This window comes from Asterias amurensis, chromosome 2, assembly GCF_032118995.1.
Source record: "Asterias amurensis chromosome 2, ASM3211899v1".
Lineage (NCBI taxonomy): Eukaryota > Metazoa > Echinodermata > Asteroidea > Forcipulatida > Asteriidae > Asterias > Asterias amurensis.
In genome coordinates, this window is record NC_092649.1 from 16,652,672 (window position 1) to 16,673,733 (window position 21,062).

Consider the following 21,062-nt stretch of genomic DNA (forward strand, 5'->3'; position numbering starts at 1 on the left):
TACGCGGGTTCTGGCATGGGGGCTGCCATTGCCTATCTCCCGTGTACATTTTCTGTGCGTTGCCGTCAGCACGTGACTTATTGCCGTCAGCACGTGACATTTAGCGCGTTAAAGGCCTATCTCCCGTGTTCATTTTCGCGCGTCGCCTTTCGAACGTGAATTTTTTACCGCGTCCATGGCGAACAACATTTTTTTCTACACAGGCAATGGCGCGTATGTACGCGCGGCCGATCTAGTTATTTAATTCTATATCTATGATCTAGTTATTCTATTCCATAATCTTCAATGCTGTTATCTGGGCCGCGTGGAGCGTGTGCGTCGGGAGTGTGCATGCGTATGTAACGCAAACATCACGTGCGCATGCCCATCCCATAAGATGAGTGCGCGCAATATTTCAAAAGAATCAGAATCTGAACGATGCAAAATTGAACATGCCACCTAAAACATAATTCGGATCTCGTGATTGTGTTGTCACTTAAAGTATAAAAATGGCGTATTGTCACCAACCTAGACCCTACGGCACTCGAAGGACGACATAGTTTATAACCAAGAACCCAAGACGTACTTTCTTCACCTGCAGTCCATAATTGACAAAGTGGTTCCAAACGCTACATCTAAATACAGTACAGTGGTTGGAGATAGCAACTAGTAATAAGGTGACGTTCAATATGGATGCTACTAACATTATTTTGGTAAAGGAAGCTCCAAGAAGTCAGTGTACAGGTAAAGCTACTGCACAAATTTACCAATGAATTAATCAATTAATAGATGATACAAAAAAATTCCGATCACGACCAAAACGTACTGATCATGATGTCTTTTTACTTCTCTAGTTACAATTATTAACATTTCCTTTAACTATTTAGTATTTCATTACTTTTTCAATGAATTTGTTAGTAAAGTTTAAACAAATATTTTCCATATTTTGAAAATAGGGACAAGGTGGAACTGCTGCTACTTAGTAGTGGCCCATTGTACTGTAGGACGCCAGTCCAGTTTTATACAACAGAGGCGGTAACTTACAATACAGCAATTCAACAGCAAAAATTGCTCACTTATTTCTTGAGGGTTTCTTTGGGAATGGAATCTTGTGCAGTGTTTTTAAACGATTCAAAAACTTTAAATGGCTTTATGTTAAAGGAACACGTTGCCTTGGATAGGACGAGTTAGTCGATAACAAGCGTTTGTTATCGTTTTTTATAAATTGCATATGGTTGGAAAGATGTTTTAAAAGTAGAATACAATGATCCACACAAGTTTGCCTCGAAATTGCCTGATTTTCCTGTTATTGTGTGAACTAACACGGTCGGCCATTTATGGGAGTCAAAAATTTTGACTCCCATAAATGGCCGACCGTGTTAGTCGACGAGGTAAAAGGAAAACCGTGCAATTTCGAGGCATGTTTGTGTGGATCATTGTATTCTACTTTTACAACATCTTTCTATATAGCCATATGCATTTCATAAAAAAACGGTTACAAACGCCTTTCAAAGACCAACTCGTCCGATCCAAGGCAACGTGTTCCTTTAATGTCTGGTTTGAATCACTTTTATTACAGTGGGTAGCGGAAGTGAAGACCAAGACATTACTTCAGAGGGTGGAGGAGGGTCACTTGAAGAGCCAGACCACAAGGCTGCTGCCCCTCACAAGAAGAAAAGTGTACGATTCATGGAAATTGACGAGAGTGAGCTGTACCATCGCCGTGGCAGCATCCACGACGAGCTTAGTCAAATGGACAGTATGAAGTCAAGAAGCTCACGGGTGAAACAGAGAAACCTCTCTCTTGCCGACCGTGCTCCTCCCGTTTTCAGCCTCACGAGCTTCACCGAGCCGGGGAATACATCCACATTGTTCCCCGGAGTGAATCCTCAAAAGGTTGCCAACTCGGAGGAGGAAGTTGACAAGGAGATAGATCGCTTTCTTGATGAAGATTCCACCGCTGGCGATGACGTGGCGGATAATTCTTTCTCTCACAAGGATTCCGTGGGGAGGTTGCAGAAGAGAAGGATGACCCTGTTTGACCATCAGCTCCTTGAGTTTCGACACAGCGAGACGGCCAAGACGTCGATCAAACAAAAAATGCAGAGACTTTCGAGCTACCTCTTTGCTATGGCTGTGCTGGCTGTTGGTCTGGCCATTGCAGACCTAGAGCTTAGCTACTCATTCCAATATAACATCAGTTTGTTTGTGAATGCATCATCAGTGTTAAATGACACTACATTACGGATTGGTAGCAGGAGTGCAGGAAGTGCAGGAATCGGACTAAAGACCTGTGTCACACTGGTCTCGTTTGTGACGTGCGGATTACTGTACGCATACTTTCACCAGCACTGCCGTTTTCTCATTGTCAAGCACTGCCTCCCCAAGGGGGCATCGGTCTTCACCTCCCCTGGTCTCATGAACTTCTTTATGGAGTTCGCACTGTGCATCTTCCATCTCCCTCCTGTTGCTGATCACTTCCTCCCAAACGAACTCCAACTCTTGGTTTTCCTGCGTCTCTACCTCGTCGCTCGTTACACCAGGGAGCATAACCACATGGCGTTCAGCAAGTCCACTCGATTCCTTGCGTCCGTTCTCCAGACAGAGCTCGGGAGTGGCTTCTTGGTCAAGACTTTTTTCATCAAGTGGCCATTTGCCATGATCGCAATATTCTACTGTTTGAACTTGTTTGGAGTTGGGTACTTGGTGTTCGCGATTGATCGGGCATTCAGCCCACTGCAACACAATTCTCTGTTGGTATGTAACACTTCAGTCTGCTGAGAAAATATTATTGTGCAATAAATGTTAAATAAACAACCATCAAAGACCGATCTGGATTACTGTTTCTTTTTATTAGTGACAATAAGGACTTTCCACTTGTTAATTTTACCGGACATATTTTCCATACTTTTGTTACCACAAAGGATTCAATATGGATGCAAGTTGTTACCATGACGACCCTTGGATTCGGTGACGTCACTCCAGAGTCAGTGCTAGCCAGGGCCTTTGTCGGCATGTCGTCTGTGCTTGGTATATTTCTAATGGCTCTGCTGATTAGTGTCATACACGAATCACTGCAGATGTCACAACAAGAAAAGAGAATTCTTGCTTACGTCGAGAGGCAAGGTATTAAGTCAATATTTTGTCTGTCCTTCACATATTACATACACATAATGTCCTCTAATTTTAAATAACCTTATATTTCTATAATAATCTGTATACGCTCCTTCACATTTTGTTGTTAAGTATGGTGTATTGAGACAAAGTAACCCACACTGTTCAAGTATACGCTGCCAAATCAAAACACTGCAACTTTAAATGTATCATCTTCCAATATTGTTCCCATTTTTGAGAGTGATGCCCGCGATAGGCCAATACTATCTTGTAAGAATGTTGGTTGCAACGAGCCATTACATTACATACATCTAAGGGCAGTTCATAAACGGCGAGCTACAATCTGATTTCCTTAGAGTATCATTTTATGGTAAATTGGTTACTTTGTTTTATTTATTAAAAACAAAATTATGTCATCAATATTTTTAACTATTGTTACAACTCTGTAATTTGACCTTCTCAATTTTGATAAAATTCGAATTCAAATTCATAACAGATCTGGTGGATCGGGTGAAGCACCAAGCAGCCTGTTGCATACAGGCCACGTGGCGTCTATATCTATTCAAACGTAGCGGCTACGACAGCTCGCCACGTCTACGTCGAATTCTTCAACTTGCCAAGTTCAGAGATACCAAGAAGAGATTGGTGAAGGAGCTATTCAGTGTACTTAACAGGTGGAGGGCGATCAGGAAGAGTAACAGCCAAGGCAAGTAAAATAGTGTTTGAACTATAGTTGTAAGAACAAAGACAAAGATTACAATATTGAGGCTAAAGCAGAAAATACTGTGAGATATTAAATTTCACCGGTGATAAAACAAAATTAGTATTCAGAAAATACTGCCTAAATATTTCTGCTAAGCAAAACAGGAAACCAGTCACAGATTGTACACGTGACATGGTATTAGGCTGGTAACTTTATTCTGGTAAGCACAATATTTTGCTTTGCTAAAAGCCGAGTTTTGTGCTTAATATAAGCATAGAGAAAGTATAAGCACTAAGCAGCTTTATGAAATTGGCTCTGGCCTGAGTCACACCCCCTCCTTATTCTGGACCCAGAGCTTCGCATATGGTACTTTTCCGGAGAGTGTTGAGTATTTCTTTTTTCATTTGGCGACTGCACTACCTCTCTTAAGAACATTTGAAACATCAAGGAGGTTTTGAGAAAATCTTGAAAAATCTCAGGCCTGAAGATTACATTTGCACCGAAAGACCAATTTTCTTTGCATCCTCTACCATCTTAAACAGACGACGGATGGACTAAGGATTTTGTGGCTGATAACACCGCCATCATGCTGACAGACGTATCGAGGAGAGTGGAACAGATGGACACCATCTTGAAGAGGAGTCTTGGTATCGAAGAAGATGATGATGGTGATGCAATTGAGCAGAAGGTGAGGATTACAAGTTTATTATTTTACCTCTCTCATCTTGTGAACATGCACGACCTTGTCAAGAACTACAGGTTTGACAACTAGGCAGGACAGAAAATAGCCGGGTTGAAACTGTTGGAAGTTAGTTGAAAAATTAAAATAGATGCAACCGCGGGTCGAGTCGAATCTACTGTCGTTTGAAAAAATTGTTCGAAAATAAAATCGTGATCTCAATGTGAGCCCAAAAATCTAACTTGTTAAAACATCTGTACAAACTTCATCAAGTTTGTTTGGTTATCCTAATTCCTGTAGTACAATGTGGATGAATTAGATTAGTGTGACTTTTTTTAAACAAGTCTAAAATGTGTTTTCCAAACGTTGTTGAAATCTGATTTTACAGCTGTGTCAACAGAGAATGGGTCAAACTACAAGTAGACAACCCGAATCAACCCAACTAGACTGCGTGCTACCGTCAGATCAGGAGAGTGTGCAATGGAAGAAGGCATCAAACGAAGACAGTGACGGCATTTCAACTGAGACTGTACTACATCATCTTACAGACCTGGGAGCCGGCCTGGAAGAGTCCTACAACAGAACCATGACAGAATTCCAGGCACTGCAGAGCTTAATCATGGCCAGAACGTCGACAGAGGGCGCTGTTGCAACCCATGGAAATGACTTCAGTTCTTAGGGGAAATTAATATTTTGCTTCAAATTTATAAATATTTTGCTTCAAATTGTTTATATTTATATGAACTGTTTATTACATTGGGCTCATGTCTGTAGAAGTCAATACTTATGCCTAGGTTTGTTTGAAATGTAGATAGTAACAAATAATAAGGCCTGTAAATAATTTTATATTTGTACATGGCCCTGTTATGGTGTGAAGTTAACAAAACAAAACTGTTTCAGTTTGTTTTTTGAAAAAAATATGAATAAACACTTTTCATATGTAAATCATTATATTTCCTTGTTTGGTGACTCGTTAGTTTACTCTAATTCACAGTTGCAACCAGAAATTTTCTGTATTACAGTAATCTTATCAGAGACTGTTGGTAAGCAACACTGCAAAAGTGAAACTCAAATAAAGTTTCATTGTGGAAAGACAAAGAATTCAATCCAGAACACACATTGGCCGGAACATAATTTTCTTTACAATAGACCTACACACAAGCCCCGTCTTGAAAATAATGCATCTTCTTACTTGGAAAACAAAGTATTTAAAAAAAATTAAGCTGCCATGATGGATGCCGTGCTGCAGTTTAAATGTATACAATGTCAGGTTTTATCGTCAGACATAGTATTTGATCCTTTGAAAATAATAGGAATATTTTATTGAGTACAAAGGCTGACTGGCGCACACATGGTTAGGGTGTCGTGGCTAAGTGGATATTAAGAGCATCGAACTCAAGCTCTGGTGCTTCTATTTAGCAAAGTGTGGGTTCGAATCCCGGTCGTGACACTTGTGTCCCTGAGCAAGATACTTAACTATAATTGCTTCTCTCCACCCAGGGGTAAATGGGTACCCGTGAGGGCAGAGATGGTTCTTGTGATCAATTGAACGAGTAGCGCAGGGAGCTTAGATGGTTTATGGAGTGAATAAAGGCCCAGTGACCAGGGGTAATAATGTGAAGCGCTTTGGGACCCCCTCCAGGGTGTGAAAAGCGCTATATAAAAACGGGTTATTATTATTATGGGGAAGACTGAAGAAATTTCAGTCTATTTGATCACAATTTTTCAGATTTTTAACAGGCCAAAAACAGATTGTAAAACAGACTAAAGTAGGTAGAATATCTTGCCTGTATAATGGTGTACAGATGGTTGCTTGTCGATCAAAAGCACTGGGACATGCATTACAAAATCAAGAAAATAATTATCAGGACAATATGAATTTTAAGTGGTGTGCCATTTTATTTCCTATTTTTATACAAAACACGGACAATGTGCCAATGTACTACACACACTTCAATATTCCATAAGTGTTACACATCGTTTGCATTCATCAAAATGTCATAGGTCAGTGGCGCAATATACATATGTGGGTGGTTCTACACTGATGGGCACCAAAGAGTAACATATGAGGGGAACATGGTTTTGTAGTAATATATGACCTTGTAACTTCAAAAGGAAGGTCAATTTGTTTATTTTTGCAATGAAAAATCATGAACAGCTTTTGAATGTACAGGAAAAGACTGCGACATAAACATTACATTTGTCTCACGCCTCATTTACAAAGTTATCTTTTAACCCATTAGTGTGACTTGCCCACATTTATGTACATTATTGACTTTGTTTTACCTCACATTCCATTTATCTTTCCTTATTTTATACAAAAAGCAAAGTTTACAAAGCATCAACCCTGAAAATTGAATGAATTTACTAAGTAAATATCACAGTGTGAATAAGCACATAGTTTCCATACAAAGATTTACCACAAACAAACATTGGTTGTGCATACTTGACATGCATTGCCATAAATGTCTAAAAAAGACTATGATTGAAAAAAAAAACCACCTTCATAACTGTGATTTGTTCACGAGGTTCACTTGTGTTCTTCTTCAATTCTAAGCAAAGCGCGTCCAGAAACACTAATCACGGTTCCCCACAGAACCACCCTAGGAGTGCAAGATCCCAAACCAAGTCCAGGCACATAGTCTTGATACAACACAAATACAATTTGAGCCAGAACAAAATATCAAATAATTTTAATTTGTAAGTTTTAAATAAAATTTTAAGAGATTCATCAAAGGTATGAAACAAGTTTAAAATCTAAAAAAGAAACGCTACATGAGAATGTGGTACAGTTTGACAGTTCGTAAAGATGCACATCTGAAAGGTGAATTCATATTTCATATAATTTCTTTTCCCATCGACAAAAACAAACACTTTGTGACGAAGTATAATCTAGGACTGAGAAATGGAAAGAAAATCCAAAGAATAAATTAAATCAATTTATATCCAGTCAAATAATGCAGCTAACCACATGAGGTGTGCATCTTTAAACAACAATGGTAAGAATATGTTGACTTTCAATGGAAAGGATGAAATCAAAGTGTACTCATAATGTCATTATCTTTTTTTTATTTTATAGAAAAGAATAATGCTAAATTGTCTTCCATTTACTGACCCACATGAAGACAAGGTGACTTTTATAAAGAAACTATATCTGCTTTTCCTCAAAGCTCATCCTTTTGAGGGTCTGCTTCCTGTTCAGATAAAAGAAAAAAACAAAGAAACAGAATTTAAAACAACCAGATAACAAAACTTCCACAAGGCTGACACTATCTTTCAGAGTATTATTTGGCGTTCCACCAATACCCTTCCACCGATGTGTGTTAGCACTGTATACTCGGTACTTTCCAGAGTCTTGTGAACTGCAGGCATATTACTCGAGTGGGATTTGAACCCACCATGACCTTTCCCAATCTAGAGCAGTGTCTTACCAACCACCCAGATTGCCTGATAGCTAGAGGCAGTTCGAATCCTATAATAAATCTGCTCTAGATATGCCAGTTGTGGGTTCCAATCCCAAGTAATATGCCTGTGTAATTTTTTTTCACAGAACACGGGAAAGTACCGAATATAGGGTAAAACAAATTTAACATCAATAAAACTTAATTTCTGGTATCTAAAAATGATGATTGTTATCTCTCTGGAGTTGGAGCAGCAATCATTAAAAAAAGTTTAAATGTTCTATGCTTCTATCCAAAACTGTTGTTCTTTCCAAAACTGCAAATGTTTGACGTGTTTGCTTAAATTTTAGCTCAAAGGTCTACACCGTCGCTTTGTAAGAGATTTATTTGTGCTTTCTTAATTTGAAATTTATCTCAGTAAAGTTGGGAAGACAGAGAGTTAGGGTCATGTCACACGTGGCAATTTACAGGCAACCAGTTCCAGGTAACCTCCAAGAAGATACGCCATTTACATTTCAGCGTTCAAATATTTTTCTTTGGGACTGGAATACATTGTCTGAAGAATGACTCATACCAAAAATGGTCCTGTAGCATGCACTGCAATGGGTTGCCTACCACGTTGTGACAAGGCCCTTAGGGAATATATGTTCCTGACTGACCTTTTCTTCTGTTTCTTCCGGTGTCTCCTCTTTAATTTCATCTTCTACTTCCTCTTCATCTTCTTCTTCCTCCTCCTCCTCTTCTTCACTTGGCTCCTCTGCGTCCTCCTCATCTTCTGGCTCTTCATCAACCTGACATTGAAGGGATTGACGAAAAACAGAATTACCAAACAGATTTAACAATAACTTTCTTGAATCCATCGGGAAACCAAAAGCTGGTAGCTCAACATGTAATCTATAGATGCAAGGTTGAAAATGAAGCACTGATACCATTCAAATATAGCAAAAATTTATGGTTGGATTTATTTTGGACTATAAACCCTTTTGAACCTTGGTTTGGTAACACTGACATCAAAGGGGAAAAGTTAAGATGGCTGCACCATGCTTAAGGTCTAATGGGTGGGTTAAAGGTCGGGCGACAAGTTCAAGGTTACGGCCTCACCTTCTCATCCAGGTCAATATTCATACTAAGTCGGAGCATTCTCTCCACCCTGCCAGCGAATCCAGCCGAGTCTGGTAGATTGAAGCCAGACCTGAGTACTGCTGTTTCATACATGACGTTGGCAAGATCTTTTGCCGTCTCGTCCTCGGGGTCCGACTCCACCTTGGCGAGCAGATTTTTAATGAGAGGATGTCTGGGGTTGACCTCCAGTGTCTTTTTCTGTGATTTGTAATAACTGGAAAGAAACAAAAAGTGTACACTTGTGTCAAATTGTTCACAAATTACAGGATTACCAATAATATTATTTATATACTGCAGCACGCACACATAAATCCAATTAATTTTATTGATGGAACATGCATCACATGTCGCCCTTTGCTGTGTCATGTATACTGACGCCATAATGAAAAACTTAATATAAGCTATACATTTGACTTACTTGTTACTCGAGTCTCCAGTTTTTGCGTATGCCTGAGCTGACATAATACGTTCCATGTTTCCAGACCATCCGTACTGGCTGGCCACGAGGGCACATGGAGAGTCCGTCAGTCTCTGTGAGATTTTAGCATCCTTGATCTGAGGTGGAAAACAAAAAGGTGTAAATTAATAAACAAGATTATGAAAAATGTGTAACATTTAGTTTTAAAGTTGTAGATTATACATGCATACTGTCCATCTTTAAAAAAAAAAAAAAACCAAAGAACTTTGGCCAGTCTTTATTTGAAAATCACAGGCGTGTGGATAAAAGGACATGACTTTTTGTAGGCATGACACTTTGACGGTACAGGCTGGGACTGAGAATGTTTGCTGTTTTATTGGGTAAATAACTGTGTACCTATCAAAGGCTAATGCCAAAGCATGCATCATAGCGGGTGGGTTGAAATGTTTATTAGCTTTCAAATATAGAGCTTGATTGAAATTCTTTGGGCATGTCCTGACTAAACTTTTAGGGGTGCGATAGTGCGATCGCACACATCAAATCAGAGGGACTGGTTGCCAATTTTCCTTGCATTTATTAGTTTAGTCTATACTATTTTGTTTCATGACAATTTCTTTTCGCTGAAGTCATTGTATAGGCACCTACCTCATCCTTGAGTGCGGTCTCCTTCAGCCAGTTTGTAAGGGGCTCAAATTTCTCTTCTTGTTCTTCCCTCCTCTCCTTGGCCTTCTCCGACTCCTCGCCGATCTTCAGACCTTCCTTGGCCACGTTCTGGAACTTCTTGCCTTCATACTCGGGGAGTGACTGAATGGTGTACTCATCCACAGGCTCAGTAAGATACAGAACCTCATATCCCTTTTTAATGAGCCTTTCCGTGAATGGAGATGATTCAACCTGCAGGATAAAAAAACACATAGTGATTGTTAACAAAGGTGGTTTTCCTACATTTGGCAAATCCCAAACAGTGGATAATTTCAGCAAAATCCCCTTTCTCGCCTAAACAAAGCCACTGTCCAAGTCACCTAAACAAAACCTTAGTTTAAGGTCCACTGACAAGGCATTTTACAGGCAACCAGTTCCATCTCAAAGAGAACCCACTAACGTGTGAATGCTCTCATAATTTTCTTTTGAATCAGAGGTTGAAAACTAACTCATGTGCTACAAAAGTGGTTTTGTAGAATGCACAGCAATTTGTTGCCTCAAAGTTGCCTGGAAAAGGTTGCCTCTTGTGACAAGGCCCTTACACAGCTAGTCTAAATTTCAAGACTTTAAGTCATGCATGCAACTGAAATACAACACAAAAGTAGCCAGAAGTAGCCAGAGTTCTGGTCAGTATTTTGTTTTTTTAACTGTTGGGGATTAAAAAAAGTTTCATCTGAAACCTTTGACACCTAAAACAACATTCATAGGATGTTTGCAATGGCTATAGTTTGTTATTAAAAGACGCTCTTTTGTACAACTTTTTATTTAAATCTGTTTGAACCATCCTTACCTCTTTCCTGCTGCCCCCGGCCATGAAATAAATGAACTCCTGTTTGTCCTTCATCCTCTCAATGTAATCAGCGAGACTGGTGACTGAATCCTCAGAGTTGGAGGAGGAGAAACGAACCAGCTTAGCGAGACGGGAACGGTTGCTGTGATCCTCAATGATACCCAGCTTGATGTTGGTGCCGTACTCCTTCCAGAACTTCTCAAGGTACTCTTCAGAGTCCATCTTCTTGATCATGTCAAGGGTCTAGCAGGATAAGAAATAATATCTCTCTGGAGTAAGTAACTTGAAAACATGGGCACAATTTTAAAGAGCTGTTTAAGCACGAAAGTTGCCAAGCACAGTAAAATTTTACATACTAGAAGGTCACCAGCCAAACTATGATGTCACATGTCTAGTTGGTGACTGGTATCGTGCTCATTTCTGCTTAGCAAATTGTTCTGCTTAACAACCTCTATGAAATTAGGACATGGTACATCATTTATGACAACCTTGTTTCCATATATTTTTAACAAGTTCTCCCTTAAAACAATTAAGCACATAGGCACATTAACTCATCTATCGCGAAGTGAGTTCTTAATTGAGTAAGTTTTGTGAGTATTACCTTTCGGACCAGCTTCTTCTTGATGACCTTGAGGAGTTTGTGTTGTTGCAGCATCTCCCTAGAGACATTCAGAGGAAGATCGTCAGAGTCCACGACTCCCTTGACGAAGTTCAAGTATTTAGGCATCATGTCCTCAAAGTCGTTGGTGATGAACACACGCCTTACAAAGAGCTGTTACAAAATAATGAAGTAAAACCTTATGTTTATTAATAATAGTAATATTGAACATTTCTAGTGCACCATGTTTGTCAATGATGACACTCCTGGTGCAAAAACAAGAACTCTGCTATACACAAAGACAACCCAAGTTCGAGAACTTAGGTTTCCGAAAAAGAGATGTTTGAGATGTGTCTTAAATATGTTAAATCAATGCCGTAAGAGTAAAGAATATTTTTAGCAAGAATTGGGTTAACACTGGTATTTAACAAACCTCTCTAGGTAGTATTAATGCTAATCCCACAGCATTACAATACAATTTTTTGAAACAATTCAACAATTTGATTTTTGTAATCAGTTTACTTACACTGATGTGATCAAACTTCTTGCCATAGTCAGAGAACATCTGTGGTGGGGCCGACTTGGGGATGAAGAGAATTGACCTGAAGGTGACCTCACCCTCGGCGGTAAAATGAGTCTTAGACAATGGCTCATCACTGGCTTTTGTGAACGACTTGTAGAACTCATTGTATTCATCATCTGTGATCTCTTTGGCACTGTGTCAACAAATAATTATATTATAGTGTCTGATAATCAACTCAAAGAAAAGTTTTAAGACGTTAGCTCGGTTCATACTTCCTGCGAATGCGATACAAATTGACGCCACAGCCCTGTTTTTCGCCTGAATGTTTAGCAGCAGTTGAGCACATTTCAACTGAAGCAAATTATTAGATGCAAATTTGCGCTTCAAATTTTGTTTAGAAGGAAGTATGAAACACGCTTCACACAGGATCTTTTAAAACTCATTCCAGTTCTCAAATTATAAATGTTTATGTTTAATCTATAAACCATATATAAAGAACATTACAATAATCATGTTCCACAATGACGGATGGTATTTTTCATTTGCCATTATAAAACAAATTCAAAAATTTGTTACAATGAAACTACATGAAATGACTGTCCAGTTACTCACTTGCGGGTCCAGATAGGTTTGTTGGCGTTCATCAGAACCCAGTCCCAAGTTGTCTTCTCAACGCTTTTGGTTTTTGGTTTGTCCTCTTTTTCTTCCTCTTCCTCAATTTCAACATCTGCAAAAAGTTTTAAAATGATCTTTTAAGTAACTTCAACATTATGACAACACAGTTATCAACAATTTAAATTTTCTGGAAGAGTGTATGAAAAGAATCTGCAGAAAACAGTGCAGTTATCAGACCCGATACTGCAGACAACTGTGCCGCATTAAGGCATTGCCTTGGTGCCCTTGAAAAATTCAAATAACAATTTACAATTTCCACACACAGGTGCCCCGTTAGCAAGGAGAAAGCGCCTTGGTGCCCTTGTCCTTACAAAAAAACAAAGCATCAAGCCGGAGTACTGCTTGTAGTTCATAGACAATTGTGCAAAAAGGCATTTATGATGGTAATAAAAGAATAGCGACTCATTTTTAAATTGCCGTTAAAAAACTTGCAGGGTTGTGGCCAAGACCCTGCCTTTATCGCATGGCCACGACCCTGCCTTTATCACACGCCCAATGACCCTGTCGGTTTTAAGAACTCGTCGCTACCCTATTGTTTCCTTATTTATAAGTACTCTTCTAACTTACCCTCATCCTCGTCTACTTCTGGTTTCTCCGTTGCCTCTTCATCCTCCTCAATTGGCTCCTCAACTGTTTCAGTCTATAAGACAAACGATGATTCAAATACATGATTCAAACGATGTCTAGAATTTCTCAAGATGGCCTTAGCAAACTCCCTTATAATGTCTGTTGACACCCCTTGGAACATTCTCCCATTTAATTTCTATTTCTGTTACTTATATTTACTATTAATTATTATAATTACTCTATGGTCTAGATTTAGTTATAGTTAAGAATATGGCTAATAAAGGGGACAGGAAAGAGGTATGGTGTATTATGGAGATTCAATCGTTCAAACAAATGATGATTCAAATAAAGTCTAGAATCTCAAGATGGCCTTAGCAAACTCCCTTATATTGTCTATTATGACACCCCCCCCCAGACAAATTCTTACATGTGATTTACTTTTGAGTTACTTATATTAATTATTTATTACTCTATTGCTTACATCTAGTTATAATAATGAACACAGGGGATGGTGAGAGGGAGAGGTAGGCCTATATTTTGAAAATCTATTCATTCATTCATTTATCAATGGATGATTAAATTCACATATCCCGGCATCAGCTAAATTGCAAGTAACTTAACAACAAATGTAAATTACAAAATGTTAAAAAAAAACAAAGTAAAAACAACAAGTTAAAAAAAAACAAAAAAAGAAACAAGCAATCTCAGAAAAATTTAACAAGGAAATACGAATTTAGTAATACAATCAGATTCATAAGCAAAATGGAACAATTGTTGAAATGTTGAATCACAGCACACACCTAAAAGACAAGAGAGAGAGAGAACGGTTTCTTAACATACACAAAATAGTTAACGTCCTGACCTTTTGACCCCAGTAGAGACTTTCTCCAGAAAACCTCTGCTAGGATCAGAACACAGGTCAGTGCCTATTTTGCCATTTATACAATAGGTCATTTCGGTTGGTTACAAGTTTGAAACAGCTAAAGCCAGGTTCATACTTCCGGCGAATGCAATACAAATTTTGAAGTCAGAAATTTGCAAAAAAAAATAATTTGCATCAGTTGACTTTTGCTCAACTCCTGCGAAACAATCGCTGCGAAAACGGCCACATGATTTCAAAATCGCTTCGCATTTGCAAGGAAGTATGAACAGGTGAACAGGGCTTAACTCTAGTTTCTAAAATCCTTAAAGCCATTGGACCCTTTCGGTAAACAGTGTTGTCCAAGGCCCACACTTTGTGTACCACAACTTCTATATCAAATAACAAACCTGTGAAAATTTAGGCTCAATCGGTCATCGGAGTCGGGAGAAAACAACGGAAAAACCCACTCTTGTTTCCGCGCGTTTCGCCATGTCATGACATGTGTTTAAAATAAATCCGTAATTCTCGTTAACGAGAATTTATATTGTTTTGCTGTTTTCTCAAAAAGTAAAGCATTTCATGGAATAATATTTCAAGAGAAGTCTTTCACCATTGCCTTCTGTAAACCCTGTAAGTTATTTGTAAATCTGTGAACTTTTATTTTTTTTTCTGAACCGAAAGGGTCCAATGGCTTTAACATCATACAGCATGATGATCACTCCAAAAGATGGTTCTTCAAATACTATAATCTGATTAACCAAATGAAACACAACATTAAACAAAACCAAAACTTCAATTTACCTTGCTTGCCCACAGGTAGATGGGGAAGTTGATGAACTGACTGTACTTCTTGACCAACTTCTCAATGGTATCAGGCTCCAGGAAGTCATAAGCCTCCTCCTTAAGATGCAAGCTGGCAAGACGGGAAAATAACAAGGATGGTGACTGATTATTACTCGCATAAAGAGCAAATTATTCACCCAAACATCAAGGCACATTGTTAAAGACACTGGTAACTATTGGTAATTGTCAAAGACCAGTCTTCTCACTTGGTGTATCTCAACATGTGCATAAAATAACAAACCTGTGAAAATTTGAGATCAATTGGACGTCAAAGTTGCGAGATAATAATGAAAGGAAAAACACCCTTGTTACACAAAGTTATCTGCTTTCAGATGCTTGAGTTCAAGACCTCAAAATCTAATTCTGAGGTCGTGAAATCGCCATTAGCAACACCCATAGCAACGGTTGTGGCCACAGCCGTAGTCATCAATTCGGACATGGCCTTAGTCTTGAAGTAGCCACTGACTTGAGTATTAACTATTCTCACCTGATTGTTGTACCACGTTTCAAGCTGTCACCACGGGGATCCTCAATAACAGTGAACTCTCCAGCATTTGATTCCCAGATATGTTGCTTGTCGTCATTGTGTTTAGATGTGACGATCACAGTATCAGCAACTGCAAATGTTTGAAATATACGTTTTACTACAATGTTCCTCAAAAGAAACTCATCTTTGTCGTGGCTGAGTGGTTTGGTACATTGAATTCAAGTTCTGGTGACTAAGTCATCAGGGTGTTTGTATGAATCCCTATCATGACACTTGTGTCCTATAGCAAGACACTTTTTAACTATAATTGCTTCTCTTCACCCAGTGGTAAATGGGCACCTGCGAGGGTCCTTGTGTTCTATTTTGCATGGGGTGCTACATCTGTACATGGGGCGCTACATCTGTACTTGGCAGCACAGGCTGTACTTAAAGGGAGCCGAGATGGTTTTGGGATTAATTTAAATGAACCAGGAAATGTTGGATCGCCATGAGCATCACTGAGTGCTATGTAAAAGAAGCCACTAAATACCCAAATCTTTGTAACAGACGACAGTTGGATGAAGAAATACTAGGTTAAAATTGCAGTTGGTCAGTCGACAATATTTTCCGTTAACAGTCATCATTAAGAAGACTTTGAAATTTGTCATAAGAATTATTCTTCACTTACCCAAAAAAGAAGAGTAGAAACCGACACCAAACTGACCAATCAGATCACCTGCATCATTTGAATTCGCTTCCTGAATATGAAAACATTTAGATGAGATTAATTTTTTTCAAAGCCACATAGTATGCCTATTACCTATTTCATTCTAATGATGGTTAAAAGCAAGGTGGGTTCACAAGCAAGAGTAATTTTCATAAATGAATGGAGAAGATTTAACAGTGCAATACGCATCACTCTGTCACAAGAGCTGAGCAAGGTAGTGTGCCTTTAGCTTCGCTTACTAAACAGAGGAAAGGGCCACTCCATTATATGCAGAAATGTTTTGCTTGCATACTTGAACTGGTCCCTGGCCTAATTTCATAAAAGCTGCTCAGCAGACAAGTTGCTAACAATGTTGTATTTTATAGTCGAGCGTGTCGATGTATCTTAAGAAATCATTGCTCAAAACGGAAGACTTACCGTGAGTTTTTCAAAGAATTCACTGGTTCCAGATTTAGCAATAGTTCCAAGATTGGCGATAAGTTCAGCTTTGGTCATACCGATTCCAGTATCTGTGATGTGCAGCATGTGGTTGTCCTTATCCGCCTGTACAACAATAAGAAAGTGAGGTAAAATTTACGTACAAATTATCGCGACAGAATCAAACACATGATATTGACGTCTTGAGAAGTTATTCTGACAATTGTATTTGGCTCTTGGTTTTAGGAAAACATGAGACAAGCGAAGAATCTAAAATGCTGATTTGTCACAGTGGGAAGGAATTTCAATGCTACATTTGCCATGTTCTTAAAACAACGCGTACATTTCTGTACGCGAGGCTTAATTCTGATAATTGTTTGTCTCCTGTACATAAATGCTGCAATGGCATTGAGTTAGTATTCAGCATTATTATGACAAATACCAATCCAACTTAAAAATTAGCTATTTTGCTTGTTAGATGTAAATTTGCATCAGGGATAAGGAATAGTCGGTTTGATTTACCCAGATACACCGATGTGTGTATACTCAGTACTTTCACGAGTTCTGTGACAAAAAATCACAGGCATATTACTAGGGTGGGATTCTAACCAACGACCTTTGCAATTGAGTTATTTTGTTGTTCAAGATTACCTTAATTTTGATGACGAGTTCTTCTGTGGCATCCAGCGCAGCCTTATCAGTAAGTGACAGCAACCGAATCTTGTCCAGAGCATCGGATGCATTGGAAATCAATTCCCTCAAGAAAATCTGACGAGAGAAAATACACAACCTAAATAAAAACACACTCATTCACTTAATTTTTTCAGTATGTCGGAAAAAACCCACAGGTACATATAATGCCATTTATCATAAAAAGAAAATTGTAATTATGAACATTCAAGCGATACTTATTAATGGACCCTTCCCATGAAATATGCTAATTACATTCACGCATGCGTACAGACCCTGTTGGTTGGCAAACGCAATAGAAATGTGCACTAAGCAGACGCGCAATCGCGTCTGCGTCACGCACCTATTAGCCATGTACAAAACAGCGCGATGTTCCCTCATTTTGCCAACCAAAACATTAGTGCGCACGTGCTAAGTGCAATTTACATATTTCATGGGAAGGGTGTATTGGTTCACAGGTTCTATCCCCGATTTTTCAAACCTGCGAGGCATTAGATATCCAAAATTTGGAAGTTTAGCCAAAAGCTCTGAACTGAAACAAGGTCTTCAGAATGTTTTCTACTTGGTGTTGATCTTGATTTTTAAAGGCCCTAATGTGTATGTTGAAACGTTAAAAGGCGAGCTGGATGGTTTTTGTAAAATCATTATCAGCCGAAATTGGTGCGTATCATAACACAATTCGCTTGTATCGGCCCAATGCACTAGCTTGTGCATCGGGAGAACCTTAACACATATCACTCAAAATCCCACCTGTTTACAAGAGTTTACTGTACGGTCCCATGAGCAATGAATGTTGGAATATGGTGCCATATAAACTTCACAATTGATTGATACATGAAGGTCTAAGCCCAGTTTAAAAACAGCAGTCGGCAAAAAATATTGCTCACCTAACAATCAAACTGGGGGGAAACAGAAAATATAATTAGAAGAGACAATTTCCATGTCTGCTGTTGCAAAGGGACACACACAAAGATTGGAACGAGGGGAATGGATGACTAGCCTTCTCCAGAAGACGATCACAGCATACTGATCGAAACGTCGAGTTGAAACCAATGGTCCTTCACAGAACCACCCCAGCTCATTTAGAGATTATCATTTCATGGTGTTACCGCAAACTATATCGTATTTCCACCATGCAAAGTTTCAATTTCTACATATGACATTTTGGTTGGATGATCATTTTGCGACATACCTCCTTGTTTCTGTACAGTGAGTTGATAATGAGTTTCATCATTCGGTTGACCTCGGCCTGGAAGATGTGCTTCTCAGCCGATTCTCGTAACTCTTTCATTTGAGAAACGTTGAGACCGTCTAACTTGATGGCTTCTTCTTCCCTGTTGAAATCAACATAGCACAAAAAAACAAGATTAGAAGATGATGTAAATGTATTAATATTATTTATTTATTATTCACTTGACCAATATCAGAAACGTACAAACTAATACAACAGATTGAACTAACTAATTTGGCGTATTGTTATACAAATGTGGAACAAGAATGGACAGACTGCCAACATTGTTGAACATACTTGTATTCAACTCAAGAATGGGCAAGTTTGGAGTTCCGAGATTCCAACAAATTGATTCCCGTATGGCAGATTATCAGCTTTTGGTTATGGCTTAAGTTTAGCAAATTTTGCTGACGGCATCCTCATATTTTCACATTCATTGTCATTAGGGAACGAAACAATGACTCTTGGTGCTTACTACGAGAAAAGTATTACCACGCAGATGCGCAGACTTTTTCCCCTAGTATGTTAACGACATGAAGGGGTTAACTTATACCCTTAGTATTTGCAAACACCGAATTTATTGTACCGTTCAACAACTTCATCGTCTGTTTTTGAACCATCTCTGCTCTTCCCGATGTCTTCCTCAACTAAGACATCATCTTCTGCTTCCTCAGCGGCCGACACAAATGCTGTCAACAAAATCAAATAATACATGATAGGTTACAATCATGTGCTTACAAATTTGTTCACCTACATTTTTTAAACAGGCACTAAAACATGGATTTGCTTAAACATGGCAGATGCGGCTTGGACAAAGGTTTTCACCACAGACCGGCAGCTTTGTCTTTATTCATGCATGATGCATAAATGGCACCTGTGCCTCGCAATGAAGAGGCAAGGTATTTTGTAACCCCCCATTCGTAGAATGGTTCATTGGAACATTTGGGTTCGTTATATATATGTGTCGATTGTGGTTGAACCTTTTTCTGATTATGGACTTATCAGGGAAATGTAACCATGCACACACATGGAGACGGCTCCAGGAAGTTTTGGCTGGTCATGTACTTGCGCCGATAGTGTTTGCAGCACTTGCAAAAACTCAGTTTTAACTGAAATTTTGACATTTGCAATTTAGCACAACCCCCCCCCCCCAAAAAAAAAACGAGCTTGACACTGCATTGAATTGATAGTACGAAAGCAGATGTAAAAATTGCAACAACAAAAAACGGAGTACAATGGCTAATGCCCTGCAATAGATTTGATCCATTAAGCTCAGCCCAATTGCGTATTGACCAATCAAAACGCAACAAAGGTCCGACGAATCAAGCCCGACATGTGTACGTGTATGCTTGGCGCACGCGCCAGAGTTGTGCAGAAAGGCATTGGAGAGGCTCACGTGTTCTTGCTCACACATGCGCCCTGGGCGGGGCCTGATGGATCGGTCTATTAATGGATGTAGCCTGGGCTGGGGCCAGAAAGCATTGGGAGTGCAGCGCATACGGAAAGTTATTCCTTGCAATCACAATTACAAGCTCGTAAAAAAGACATCCCAATAGGTCCTTATTTATCTGTACTTATTAATAATTGTAAATCTCAAGGTTTTCGCTCCCATGATGTAGGATGATGGATATATTTACCCAATTAAATATCCCCCCCTCCTTTTTGTAACCAGGTTTTAAAGTTACGCCGTCTTTGAATTTGATTCAGTCATTTGAATTGAATCGAGTTCAGGCTGTGGTAGTTTTTCTTGCTTGCAGTTACATCAAAATCAAAATCATAACCTAAAAATGTTTCATCCGACTTAATTCGTTTATTCACTCGTTCATACAATAATCATCACACTTTATTACTTTGTCAACGTTACGATAGGCCTACTAAATAAATCCAAAACAGTGTCAAACACAAAATTATTCACTCAGCTGACAAATGACATGTGCCATTTTGGTCCGTGGCAAGAGGAACAAAACACAACAATTTGTGGAACAAAACACAACAATCAACGATATTGCAGCAAATTTCTACTTACATGTGGCCAAAAGCAGACCAAGAAGCCCAATCACCCAAAATTTCGCCGACATTTTTGTAGAATTTTCCACAATACGTCTCTTTCGTACGTTACAACGACACAGCAAATACGAAATGCACACCCACCGGCTACACACAACACTGTGAATTAAAAAACATGGCTAAGGTACACAGGGGTCACACGTGGATTTTATCCAATCAGCGAACACCACGATCGACTCCACTGACCAATCACGTTATCCCAACTCAGCTCAGCCGACGGCTAAGCGTGGCTTCTTGTGATTGGTATTTAGTTTCAGTTACGCGCAAAGATTAAAATGTAATACAACCATATGTTTTATTTATACAAATCAATATAAAGAAAAAAAAATGTAAATCAATCAATGTAAATGTAAATCGAATCAATATAAAGAAATAAAAATGTAAAACCGGATGTTTTGTTGTTTTAATGTTATTGTTCATAACAATATTTCGGCCAGGCCCACTATTAAAGCACTCTGATGGGGCTGTCATCATTGCTCTGTATATGA

The 21,062-nt window shown here is 38.9% G+C and overlaps 2 protein-coding genes across 3 annotated transcripts; one reads left to right on the forward strand and one right to left on the reverse strand.

The window, feature by feature from the left end:
• Window positions 1-391: 391 nt before the first annotated feature.
• Window positions 392-6,976, forward strand: LOC139949317 (small conductance calcium-activated potassium channel protein 2-like). Of its 2 annotated transcripts, none has more exons than XM_071947740.1 (6): window positions 392-723; window positions 1,559-2,736; window positions 2,904-3,105; window positions 3,590-3,799; window positions 4,339-4,484; window positions 4,864-6,976. In XM_071947740.1, exons 1-6 carry the CDS (start codon window positions 669-671, stop codon window positions 5,152-5,154), a joined length of 2,082 nt encoding a protein of 693 aa, XP_071803841.1. In that variant the 5' UTR covers window positions 392-668; the 3' UTR covers window positions 5,155-6,976. The 2 variants fall into 2 exon arrangements, with proteins under 2 accessions (XP_071803841.1, XP_071803842.1); XM_071947741.1 differs by having other exon boundaries at window positions 392-656.
• LOC139949309 (endoplasmin-like) lies at window positions 6,355-20,666 on the reverse strand. The gene is made up of 18 exons (XM_071947730.1): window positions 20,534-20,666; window positions 19,094-19,196; window positions 18,469-18,610; window positions 17,238-17,354; window positions 16,587-16,712; window positions 16,131-16,200; window positions 15,464-15,593; window positions 14,935-15,046; window positions 13,272-13,344; window positions 12,642-12,756; window positions 12,033-12,222; window positions 11,510-11,680; window positions 10,909-11,151; window positions 10,062-10,310; window positions 9,417-9,553; window positions 8,978-9,212; window positions 8,536-8,667; window positions 6,355-7,669 (listed from the first exon to the last, which is right to left on the reverse strand). Exons 1-18 carry the CDS (start codon window positions 20,583-20,585, stop codon window positions 7,640-7,642), a joined length of 2,427 nt encoding a protein of 808 aa, XP_071803831.1. The 5' UTR covers window positions 20,586-20,666; the 3' UTR covers window positions 6,355-7,639.
• Window positions 20,667-21,062: the final 396 nt, after the last annotated feature.

Coding starts and splice junctions, on each gene's coding strand:
- LOC139949317 (XM_071947740.1), top strand. CDS start 669: ATGGATGCTACTAACATTATTTTGGTAAAGGAAGCTCCAAGAAGTCAG. Junction 3,106..3,589: donor TGCTTACGTCGAGAGGCAAG/GTATTAAGTCAA, acceptor AATTCATAACAG/ATCTGGTGGATCGGGTGAAG. Junction 4,485..4,863: donor GTGATGCAATTGAGCAGAAG/GTGAGGATTACA, acceptor CTGATTTTACAG/CTGTGTCAACAGAGAATGGG.
- LOC139949309 (XM_071947730.1), bottom strand. CDS start 20,585: ATGTCGGCGAAATTTTGGGTGATTGGGCTTCTTGGTCTGCTTTTGGCC. Junction 13,345..14,934: donor TCTACCTGTGGGCAAGCAAG/GTAAATTGAAGT, acceptor TTTGTCTTATAG/ACTGAAACAGTTGAGGAGCC. Junction 8,668..8,977: donor ATATTGACCTGGATGAGAAG/GTGAGGCCGTAA, acceptor CTTCAATGTCAG/GTTGATGAAGAGCCAGAAGA.